The sequence below is a fragment of the Mastacembelus armatus genome, chromosome 14 (assembly GCF_900324485.2).
Source record: "Mastacembelus armatus chromosome 14, fMasArm1.2, whole genome shotgun sequence".
NCBI lineage: Eukaryota > Metazoa > Chordata > Actinopteri > Synbranchiformes > Mastacembelidae > Mastacembelus > Mastacembelus armatus.
The window spans coordinates 7,044,167-7,056,797 of record NC_046646.1 but is presented as its reverse complement, the minus strand read 5'-3'; the positions used below and the strand labels follow the sequence as shown (position 1 = coordinate 7,056,797).

The 12,631-nt window shown below is 38.2% G+C and overlaps 1 protein-coding gene across 5 annotated transcripts in view; it reads right to left on the bottom strand.

The window, feature by feature from the left end:
• Window positions 1-12,511, bottom strand: part of ncor1 (nuclear receptor corepressor 1) — a 47,755-nt gene extending 35,244 nt beyond the window's left edge. For all 5 annotated transcript variants that reach the window (XM_026327705.1, XM_026327708.1, XM_026327704.1 and 2 more), the window contains exons 1-9: window positions 12,374-12,511; window positions 8,712-8,903; window positions 6,223-6,317; window positions 5,817-6,024; window positions 5,316-5,498; window positions 3,959-4,072; window positions 1,576-1,632; window positions 1,373-1,425; window positions 561-627 (exon numbers count right to left, since the gene is read on the bottom strand). In XM_026327705.1, the coding sequence (XP_026183490.1) occupies window positions 561-627; window positions 1,373-1,425; window positions 1,576-1,632; window positions 3,959-4,072; window positions 5,316-5,498; window positions 5,817-6,024; window positions 6,223-6,317; window positions 8,712-8,822 (888 nt within the window). In that variant the 5' untranslated portion in view covers window positions 8,823-8,903; window positions 12,374-12,511. The remainder of the gene's footprint in view (window positions 1-560; window positions 628-1,372; window positions 1,426-1,575; window positions 1,633-3,958; window positions 4,073-5,315; window positions 5,499-5,816; window positions 6,025-6,222; window positions 6,318-8,711; window positions 8,904-12,373) is intronic.
• Between the last annotated feature and the right edge of the window lie 120 nt (window positions 12,512-12,631).

The window sequence follows — 12,631 nt, the reverse complement described above, 5'->3', positions numbered from 1 at the left end:
ATGCCCAAAGACCTAATAATTACAAGAGCTTCTTATGTTAATAATTACATAAACCCATTAGATGTTCACTGAGCTCCAGTGTTTTTCTTTCTGTCTAATAACGTTGACAATCAAGCAACTACAACTTTTTTTCTGAACCAAATCTCAGTATCCATGCACTGTTTATGTGTAATATTAATACCACTATCTCCCAAGTCACACTCAGCTATTTACTGTACTTTTTGATATAATTAATTATATACAAATTACAGACAACAGACAGATAACTACAGACAAATGTAAAAGCCTGAATTTGCTTTGTTGAATGTGTGCAAAGTACCCAGAGCGTGTAAATATTCAGTAACTGTAGGTAAACAGAAAAAAGATACCCCATATCAAAAGCTTTAGCGATCCCAATAATATTCCCCCTGCTCAGCTGCGGTCATCTGAGTCCAAACAGTCAGGTGATATGATATTCCCGTCACAGTGACCATGAGAATGTGTGGCACCGCTAATGTTGTGTCCAGAACACAGATAAATACATGGATCTTCCACCATGCTTTCCTAACAGAGACACTTACCCTTTGTTTACGAGCATGGTTCCTCCTCTTAAAAAATAAAATCAGCTTCTTCCTCATGACTTGGTTCCTGAAATAGAACAACACTTATTCAGAGAAATGAAGATATTACTTTGATTGTTGACAAAATTAATGTGGTATTTTCCAGAAATCACACAAAACTGTAGCACATAAAAAAAGCAATGCCCTAGTAAGAACCTATTATTTGAGCAAAGAAGATCTAGTCAGTACAAAGCTTGTACAGAAGTACCTTTGCAAATTAGACATTTTTTTGAGGTTAGAGCTTAATTTATTTTAAGACCCCTGCCAAAAATATCACAAACATATCACTGTTTATTTGCAATGTGGCAGATACAGTATACTGGGAAACTGTGGGGAGAAAACAGTGAGAAAGCTGACCCTGAGAGTGTGGTCTATACAGCAGATTCACACATAGTGTCTGTCTTGATTAAAGGAAAAAAAAAACTGAGCCAGATGCACGGCTCCCATTGTACACAGTGATAAGGGCTAGACACCATGGCCTTCAGCCCCCATCACAGCCCGACTTTTAACACACCTGCTGACACGTTCGTTCTTTCACTTCCTATCTGAATCACTCGCCTCTGTGTCAGTGGGGTAACCCAATCAGGTGACTCAGCAGATTAGACAGAATTATCATCTGTGTTTATCCTCCTGAGGTCAGCATTACCTCTAACACTCTGCTCAGCTCAGATGGTTCCTATACTGTAAGTGTGGTAGCACCATCCCTGCTGCAGTGTCCATGTACTTTACATGTGTTGTTGAAATGAGTCTGTGGAACAAATGTAGATACTCACGTCTTGATGTTGTCATGGTACACCTTTGTGTCTGATGGCTGATTATATAAGGGCTAAGAAAAATAAGAAAAGAAGGCTTAGGTTAAGAAAAAAAACAGATCAGGAACATGTAGTGGGTTAATCCCTGGTAGCTACAGTATCTACCTTGCAACTGAACTTAGAATTACTGATAAAGATTTTGTATTAACCATTAAATTGCATACCAGCTCAACCTTGGGACCAAGACCTTCCAGTATTTTATGGGCCTCTTCAGCTTTTTTCTAGAAAAAGATGACAGGAGTTGCTAACTTAATCACAAGGCCCAACAAAAGCAAATAGTACAATGTGAGCACTTCCAAAAGACAAAACATTTTCATATAAAATTATATCTGAATTTAAGTATAATATCTGGGTTACCAATGATCTTCAGAAAATATATTTTACATTTATGAGATATTTTTAGTGGCTACAGTATAAAAGCAAGCATCACTTAAAAACAACTAAACAGCAATGCGTTGGTTAAAACATTCAACCATCTATAACTGGTGATTATATTTTCTTTCCTTCTTTCCAAAAATCCCATATACAGACTTGCTTAAGCTTTTGTCCACCGCTCATTACAGCCAAATTTGAAGTTATATAAATTATTAGCATTTGGAGCTCTATTGTAACAAAAAAAAAAAAGCCATCCATTACATTTTGTGCAGGGCTACTGCCACAAAGAACATAGACTGGGCCCTGGATTCACAGACATTGTGGTGAATACCCAAAATGCTTTACTGGTTTTAGCCTGTGCATGGGATTTGTGGAAAATGGAAAATCACAGCCCTTTAACTTTAAAATTAAACTTAAAATATAAAAGAAAGCAAGGCCTACTCCTCCTCCACCAACATGTTCCACTCAGACCTTCGTGGTGTTCCCTGTCCAAGCTAATGAAGGAATGAAAGTTTGCTAGCCTGTGCACTCACCATAGAAACTAATACTAGTTTGAAGCCTTGTAAGGATCTGCACCAGTATTAAAAAGGAGCAACACAGGATACAAGGAAAAAAAAAAAAAAAAACATTCATATAAATGGTAAGGACAGTTTTCTTAGATGAGTGGACACTCAACTTATTCAAAGTCATCAGAATGACACTGAATAACCTTTTTCAATTTTCATTACCCTAAATCTACAGAATGGCAAAAATCAGCCCTGGCCTCCAGACTAAATGCCATACACAGAGCTGAAACAGCTTTAAAGCCTCAAGGGTTAATGGCTGACAGAGAGAAGGCGTGTCTCGGCGCTCGCCTACCACAACACTGTCTGACAGACATGAACTCCCATGACCTCTATAATCTCTCACACACATTCCTGTATTCTTCAGCAGAAGAATAAATAATATGGCCAGCCTCTGACCTTGACTGTTTGGTTACATGTATTTGAAGGCTGCAACTCTCATTATTTTTGAATAGGTAGGAAATGCCCATCATAATATCTAAGAATACAAGTTAATGTTGTCAAATGTCTTCTTTTATTCAAAATTCTCCCACAGAAAACCTAAAATATCATTTGGATTTTTGCTGAAAAAATAACTTAAAGTTGAACTAAAAATTTTACACACCATCTGATAACTCATATGAAAACCAGAGAGCACATGGTGTTGCTCAGCTGTACTAGCCACGTCAATGACACTTTTGAATCTCACTAGACCCTCTTTACAAATTAGTTCCATATTTTCTTCGAATTACCTGCATAATTAACTAATAGTTGCAGCGCTAATGTATAAAATTATTTTTAAAAAAGACAAATATTAAATATTTAGCAAACTACACTGCAGTAAAAACATTCTCATGCTAGTGCCTTCAAAACATCAGACTAACTTGAATATTATGTCTGAGGATTAATCCATCGCTATATAGCAGGGGTGGGGTGGGGATACTCACATGGATCTGAGCCTTGAGCAACAGCAAGCATTGTCTTTTTATTGAAGAATAAAAACCTTCCATTAACTCTATGAGAAAAACACTGAGTTTTCTAGAGAAACTCCACACCTACCACTCAATGGCCAGGAAAGCTTAAAAGTGAAGCAGCAGTAGCAAGAAATACTCAGCTTGCATCAGCAGTAATCAGCAATATAAAGCTGACCTGACAGTGAAGCTAAACGCCAAACTACAGATTCAGGTAGAACTGATAAAAATAAAGAGTGCTGGATACAGAGGCATAACGATATGTTCGGCCACCAGTTCAGAGCAAGACGGCTTGGTGTGAGTGAAGAAACTGTCGCTGGTTGGCTGTGGTCACCACAGTCATGCCTGCTGTGAGGACACAGAAGCTGTACAGATTATTCTGTACAAACTCTATACAGACTCGAGCACAACATTTTTTGAACTCATCTGAAGGTTTTTGCTACCAAACTGAGAATACAGCTCAGTTTGGTACAGCACAAACTAAGCAGAATAAACTGGTCCGTTAGAACAACAGAAATAACTTTTCAGCTTTGAGGTGACACAGAGAATATAGCTGAAAGAATAGCTGCAGCTGTTTAGAGCATTTAACAACCAAGGAGAACCAAGAAGAACTAATGCTTGTTGTCTGTGTGTCTTGGTGTTTGCAGCAGATGACTAACCCTGTTCTCGTCGTAGATGATCTGGACTATGCTGCGGTGCTTGTGCTCCACTGGAGGCGGGGTCACTGGCTTTTCTGGCTCCACTGGCTTTGCTGCTTCTTCCTCCAGTTGTTGCTAGGAGACAGCACCAATACACAACATTTTAATCAATAGCATACAACAAGAGACACACAAAATATAGCCTCCTTTCTCCTTTTATTCTCTATCATGTTAGACACTTTTTAATCAAACCTCATTTTCACATGAAACAGATGGTGGAAATCAAGGACTGCTCGGTGTTGATCTGATATCTGAGGCCCATGCGAACATTAATAGTTTATTCTGTACAGACTCAAACAACATTTTTTAACTCATCTGAAGGTTTTTGCCACTAAGGTCAGGCACAATCTGACAGACAAGCAGAAATACTAAGTGCTTAGTATGTCAATGTTTGCAAGTTAAAGGTTATGTAAACTACCAGGTTACAGGGATGAGATAAGGAGTTCCTGAAATACCTCAAATAAACAAAAAACCCTGAAAATCTGTGGAAAAGACAGACTGAAATATATAGAGGTGTTCTCTCCCAGCAAAACGCAGCTTACATTCCTATGTAATGTGTTGAAATTCCAACGCAGATAGCAGTGGGAAATTAGCCACAAACTAGATTGAATAACAACTTAATCCAGACAGGAAGGTGGGTGGGTGTCGGTATTAGACAGCAGCCCTAGAAATAAAACTTTTATTGAGAAATGACAGGCACAAGCTTGTTAGGACATAGATCTGAAAAATAATCCTATGGGCTAGCTGAATTGCTTTCAAACACCAATGAGGAAAACTGTCAGAAATATAGATTATGTTAACTGCGAGCTAAATGTGCTATGCTCAAATTCAGCTGACTGAGACAACATGTTGCATGTGAAGCCCAATGTTTCAGTTGTGATTAAACACTGTGCACGCACCTTTGGTCTGTTATGACTCTCCTGCAGACAACTTTATGACAAAATGTCACTTTTTTATCTAAACAGTACTTCACCTTTCAGGCACAGCCACTGTCAGACCAGGTCTTTGAAAACATAATTATGACGCTAAATATAAATCAACTGCATAACCTTTATAAGCTCTACTATGGTGGCTTATAATTACATATTTTATTTTCTACACATTCTTATTTAATCTAATACATTTATCAAAGTATAGCTCTCCTCACTGCTCTTCCAAAAATGGCTACCACAGGGAACATCACCTCAGTGTCTCATGGACATTTGCTAAATTTAAAAAAAAAAATTAATGAAATTGTTACATGTGGCAAGTTTACTTGCACAACATCTGTTGTGTCTGAAGAGTGTTCAAAGACAAAATGGGTCACAGAGTAACCAACCTGCTTTTTCTTCAGTTTGCAAATCTGTTGCTCCACTTTAGCAATCTCCCGGTCCACACGGTCCATACTCTGGATCAGCTCCTCCTTGGATAGTTTAGAAGGAGAGGTGTCCTGCTCTTCCCCCAAGTGTAATGTAGGTCCTCCTGGAGATGGGGACTCCACTTTGACAGTGAACTGAGACTCCTGGCACAGACAGAAAAGTGTTATTGAGCATGCAAAAAAAGCTACGCCACAAAATGTGTACATAACTAAATTATTGCATCAATTACTGCAATCAATTCAGCAAACTTCAAAAATCTGCCACTTAGCTTGGCTCAGAAGATCTTTCTTATTATGGTGAATAGGGCTGTTTACAAGGACAATTTACAAGTAACATAAGCTATTGTGCAGCACAGTAGTCCACAACTAAGTCAAGTGTCACCTAACTCAGACTGTCTCTCTGAGGATAGAAAACTGTGACTTGTGGGTTTGCAAAAGCATGTTAATAGGAACAGGGCCCACCTTCTTGACCTCCACAGTGGCTCTTAGGCTGTCCTGCATTGTATGAGGCATGGGCAGGATAATACTCCCAGCAGTGGGAGGAGTGCGGGTGATGTGGGCCTCAGCAACAGTCTCCATGCGCGGGCGTTTAGCCTCCAAGGCCTCATGCTCAGCCTGGGCTGTGACGGAGTGAAACTGCTGTTCGTAACCATGGCGTCTCTCTGGAGGCCTGAAGAACCAAACAAGAGTATCAGAAGCTACATCTTTGCATCTTGACCCATCAGTCCCAAACTGCAATCTGATCCATCCATCCTTGACTGGATTCAAACCGTAAAGTTTACTTTTTTTTTTTTAAAAGGAGCCTAATCTAGTTGGCACAGATGCACTTATGTGTCATTTAGCCAGATATCTAAAGCGTGGCCCTTACCTTTCAGTGCCAGGGTGGAATTCAGACAGTAAAGATGGTCTTCTCCGACCCTGTGGATCCTGCATGTGAGTCCGATAGTCTGGGATGGCGAAATCCTAAGGGAAAGATGTATACACCACAAGCAACTTTGTAAAGCAATCTGATCAAGATCATGACGGTATGAAAAGGGGTGATCTGGGTGTAAAGCAATAGATAGGTCAGCTGACCCAGAGACAATAAAGAAAAATGAACACGAGTTTCCAAAAAGCCACAACAGAGTATTTCACAGATGAAGCAACCAAATCATGCTCACTAAGAAGCAAAGTCCTGTCTAAACCAGTCTGAGACATGTTTTCCAGTTGTATGTGTGTCATCAATGTGATCCAATGGACCCACTTCACTTTTAATCAATACATCTATCTACTGTGACTGCTTCATTAACACATATTAATGACCTGTAACATGTTTTGGCCCCCACCTTGTCTAATTACATCGACTATGTGTTGGGCTGTGTGCTCTGTTAAAACAGTTACCAAAAACACAACACCCCCATTGTGGGTGCAGCCATGGACCTTTGTCGTCTGTCACGGCCCCTTCACTTCCTGGAAGCTCTTTGCTGCCTGCATCTTCTACAGGCCAAATTCCTGAATTAATTCATTCAGCATTTTTACCGTTTAACATGTTGCACCTCAGCATAAGATACAATGGAGGTCTGACTTAGTTTTTAATAATAACTTACTAAACTAAAAGGTGCCTAAAATAACAAGGTGTTTAAAATAACAAGGTACACACATTTATCTCCAAGTACAGGAGGAAATGACCATGCTGTACCAAAAAGATAAAAGAACAATATCACTATCCGTAGGGCACTAGAGGTCATTGAAAGGTATGAAAATCATCATACACTATGGCCTTTGCAGTCACCTCACTAAACACTGATATGTCATCTGTCTGTATGAAAGTAGACTGTGGAACCAGGACTGGCCCAGAACAGGGGAAAGGTTTTGCCCCTCTTCAGTCAGTGCACAATTCCTGAAACCAGTCTTAGTATCCCACCTGACAAACAAAAATTAATTTTGATGATTAAAAAAAAAAAAAAAAAAAAACTTGATTAAAACCTTTAAAAAAAAAGCTTTAATCAAAAAGGTATTGGTTAAATACCGCATAAATGTTATCAGAACTGTGACCTCCAAACAAATCAGTTACAGGAAATATTTCCAAACCCCTGTTTCATCCCAGACTTAAGTAAACAATCCAAATGCTCAGAAAAGCAATGCTCATGGTTTTCTGTGAAAGTGAGCTTCTAAGAAACACATCAACCAAAATGGCTAACAAACTTTATCCATCATTCTCATCAGCCAAATGGAGATGCGGCATACAGACCTGCGTTAACTGTGACACGAACATTCAAATATTAAACGTACAAACATTTGTTCACCATGATTATCACAAGCATTAATCTTAATTTCATTATAAACTGCCAAAAAACAAAGTTTTTGAGTTTAATTCTTAAACCTGCAAAAAGTCATTCATTGTACACATTATTTTGTCTGTACATGAAACAAGCGTCTTCTTAAGAGTTGAAATATAATATAAAACCTGGATCAATAATAAAATAACAATAATAATAATGCCACCAGCAAAAGCAAGTTAAATTTAACTTGCAAGGTTATACGTCGTGAAAATAAAGCTGCAGCTGAAGCTGGGATTGATCAACAGAGAGCCCTTTAACCCAAGCTACTGTGAACATTGTGAGTTAGGCCGAGTGGTGACTTCTCTGCATGAAGCTGCAAATCAATCACTAAGAGGGCAACAGGTCAGTTACCTACAGATTCACTGCCAACACGAGTTTAGGGTGCAGCTTTAATTTGTACTTGCACTTCATTGCAAGAGACTCTGCACCCAGGCAATTATCAGTAATACTCCGAATAACCCTGGATTTAAAGGCCTGAAACCTGCCAAACTCATAACTAACTGCAAATCTAACCTCATTGTTCTTTTCTTGTCTGTCTCACCAAAGTCTCAAATCACAATTAAGAGTTAAAGGCAATGATCCATTTTTTAGATTCTAGCCTGCATGGTTGTTTACCACACACACAACTGAACACGGCTGTTCAGAAAAGCCAAAGCAGAAGTACTACAAGAGTGTGCAGCTCTTAAAACAAAACCCATAGGATTAATCACATGCAAAACCATAAATTTAGTCAGCAAAAAAAAGTGCAGCAGAGGCCAACCCAGTGTCAATGTTTTGACTAGAGAAAAAAAAACAAAAAAAAAAAGAAACTCTGGCTGAATCTGGCTTGAGATGTCTGTCAGGATAGATTCCTCCACCACAGCATACTGCTCTGAATAAAACCCGGTCAGTGATAGTTAAACAGCAGTAAACATGTATAGCCTGCAGCTAATCACTAAAAACTTTAGAGCAAATTTCTGATTTCATGATACATGGGATTATTGTTCACTATTATAGCATTTAAATATAATGCAACAATGCAAAAGCAAGGCTTTACCTGTTGGTGGCGTGTGCCAGGGAAGGTGTACTGGGCAGAATGTGGTGGGTATCGACTCTGCTCGCTGCTGAAGCTCCCCTGACTGGGGGGGTAGCCCGAGCTACTGGACATCGTGGCTCAGTGCTAGCGGGCAGCTGCCTCTCTTCACAGATCAGAGATTTTAGCTAGACCATATTCAGAGATACGAACCACCTGCACCAACAGAGACATAAATAACATGTTTTAAAAGTCAAATTTCAGACATTAAAATGAACACATCATCAACAGCAGCAAGATCTGCACAATCTTCCATATGATAGTAAAATAGTTAAAATACTGTATCTGGTCAAGACAGTCTGTGCAATTCATCACCTGGTATTACCTTTGTGAAATATTTCACAGTGCATGCAGGTGAGTATAGGTGTAAAGCACAGCTTTACTTCAGCTGCCAGGTCCAATGAGGTCAGAATCAAATCCAAAATAGGTAAGAAATAAGTTCTTACTTAGGGTGTTAATTTAAGTCACAGCTTTTAAAGCAAATGTGCAAAGATGATTTTGGAACAACGTGTGGATAAAAAAAAAAAAACAAAGAAATAAAAGTAACACTCCAAAACCCCAAAACAGTCTTTCTTTGGGTGGAAAAACAAGGGGCTGTTCTTTGAACACAGATATCTGAGTTAACTTGATTTTACTGTTAATGATTTGTCATTAGTCTGGACTTGTTTGTTTAAAAAAATGAATGTGGCACTGCTTCCACGTTAATGAGCAAAGAACCTACAAAAACCCAGGCTTTTTCAGAGTGGTTGATATCAGCACTAACGCTGTTAAAATCTCCTTCATTCATTAAACTTATCAGACCTTCCCAAACCTTAAAGTAGTTTAAGTTGTCCTAACCTCATCATGCCTTAGTATCATCACATTTTGGAAACTATAATTGCAGATAATGAACATTTTACAGATCTGTTCAATATATCATATCAGCAAAAATGTTGTAATGGGTTCGCAGGTATATTACATCTAATAATTTACTCACCAGCAAAAAAATGTATGCAGGGCTATAGGTAGGCATGTTTATTTAAAAGATTTGACACACACGAATGCAGTTAATAGGAGATAACAAAATGAAGACTTGAAAACCAACCAGTAGCATTTGAATGAGATTCAGTTTTAGTTATATGGTTAATATTTATTTTTAACAATGAAGACATAAAAGGGTATGTTATATTGAAAACAACATACTGTTACTACTGATACATAATAATAATTAAAACAATCCAAATATTCAAGACAGACTTCAGCCTCAAAAGTATCTTAAGGCTAGTGTGAGCTGGACAAAACAAATCATTTAAATACAGTTACTTTAATTTATTTTAATGTATTGAGATATAAAATATATCAACATTATTATTTATATCATTTTTGGCATCATCATCATTATCATCAGGCCTTCAGTTTCATGTCATCTAAAAACAGTATGCTGCCTCTTAAAGGGATTGGTAGGGTGTGTCATTTTATGGTTGGAATATTTTTCAGAAAAGAAAAAGTTTCTCAGATTGTAATCCTGCTGTGCAGCTGCGATAAAAAAGTGCCGTCTTTATTCTTTCATGTCACGCCAACCAATCATATACACACTGATCAGTTCCCCATTCATCTTGCTATTCCATAAGAATAACATTCAATTGTTATGCAATATAATTTTAGAAAAATCAATCCCATTCCCTTGAATTTAAATAATCATGTTAGTTGGATGAGGATTAGCAAGTTTATTTTTGCTGCTTAATATAATCTCAGACTGACTCAGCTGAGCAGTGTTCGGAGAAGAAAACCCAGGACATTTTATTTATCTATGACAAAAATATGCTAGTAAACCCCCAGAGGAAACTTTTGTGGGTTCAAAACAAACACATCACAGGATATATGTTTTTATAAATATATATATATATATATATATATATATATATTTTTTTTCTATGTCTTTTTGTCAATGTTCAGAGGGATCCATTGTACGAATATGTGTTCTGCTTGCTCATTTATTCTGATTGTAGGTCCGCAAGATTTACAACCTGACCACCATGCCAAGACATTATGACGTTAACTTCAGAGTTGGAAAAGCTACAGGGCTGGGAAGCTGTTTCATTTATTTAAAATTTTTCAATCTGCAGCCCACAGTGTTCGATGGCTTTCACAAATTCAGAAACACTACACATATCAGTGTCTTGACAAAGTGACTTATAACACAGTACCTGCTATCAACACTGCCGGTCTTTTTTTCTCCCACTAACATAAGAGCTGCTTTAATAATTACTATTTTCTATTTAAAATAATATAACTTTGTATTATATCTGAGTAAACAAGACAAGCAGAAGAAAATGTCCCATACCTGACAGTTCATGAATCTGGCTTTTCAATATAAAAGACTGTTGCATTTTCAGCTGTAACTTTAAACTTTGAACACACTGTAATATGTTCAGCCAAAACAACAACTGGCCAATGTACTGATATGATAGTGATTAAATTAAATTGCTTAAAAATGTAGGAACTGTGCTGTGCTGAGAGGAGGGCCAGGTGTTTACCAGTATTGCTACTAATGATTGAAATGGCAAATTAAACTAGTTGCACAGATGCCTCTACAGTAGGAAGGACTTATGTTTTAACTAAGGTCTTGCTCATTGGTAAATGATCTACAACTTTTTCCCCAACTATTAAAAAGACATTATTTGTTCCCCTGTGCTCCCATTCATTAGAACAAGAACCAAACAGAGACGTTCTCTCACAGCAGCCCTGTATCGCAGCCCTAGTAAGACGTGAAGGCCTTGCAGATTCATCATTAGTCTGAGGAAGTGAACATGTAAGATAACATTAATATGCTTATCATGGAAATCAGCTTCTGCAACCCTCACTGGTGACCATAGGTTTTGTGCCTGTTTATATAATGACTTCAGATAAATCCATGATGGTAATCAGTGATTAGACCTGTTCACCATATAACTTCAAATGTGTGTCTCTCATCCTTTGGCACAGGAAAGTAGATTAAAGAAACTGTGGGTACACTCATTCCTGGATCCTCACCTACCTCTATAATTTGCATTTAAGCAGTGTTTAATTGTATTTTATAGTTGAAAGCATTTCATCAGAGCAGAGGGATGCAGTTTTCGTTTATTATAAGTTAGAAACATTGCTTTTGTCGTTTCCTTGTAAGTTCTTAATGAATTTAATGTTGGAAAGCATTACAAGCAGTGGTCTTGCTGATTCAACCATGCAATAGCCGCAGCCAAGGTCCACTTCATGGTCCCATAGGCACACTAACATGACACTATAGTGCTGCTAAGTGTTGTTGTTGTTGTATTTTGTCACTATAATGTCACATAAACGCCACTGGAGTCGCAGCTTTATCTTGGGGGATGGGTCTACTTCCACAACACAGAGCTTTTCCGGAAATGCAGCACAAACGTGCGCGATAATAAACATAAAGTCAGACATGTGCTACTTTACACTCCAACGTAGTAACACGGAGTGTAAGATGTTGTTGTTGTCGCTAGCTGGCTAACGTAGCATATAATTCACCTTTGGATTCACAACCACGTCGCCATCTTGCAAGGCAGATTTCAAGCGTAGACCGGGGAGCGTACATAGCGTGCTAATTACACATGTTGCTTTGCTGCATATTAACGATTTTTACTCACCTCATGTTTTGAAAATATATCGATGGGAAAGAAAGAGATCCCTGGGCAGAAATGTGTATCAATTACTGCCTGTAAATCCGCGGGTTACGGACTGTGGACGACTGGGTACACCGATGGCTGCGCCGCATTTGTCGGTCGATGTCCTGACAGGGGAAAATAAATGGTCCCTATCCGGGTGAATATATGAGGGTATTGGCATTCTTCGACCAATGTGTATGTAGTAAGAAAATTATAACTTGCGGATTTACAAAGTAAGCG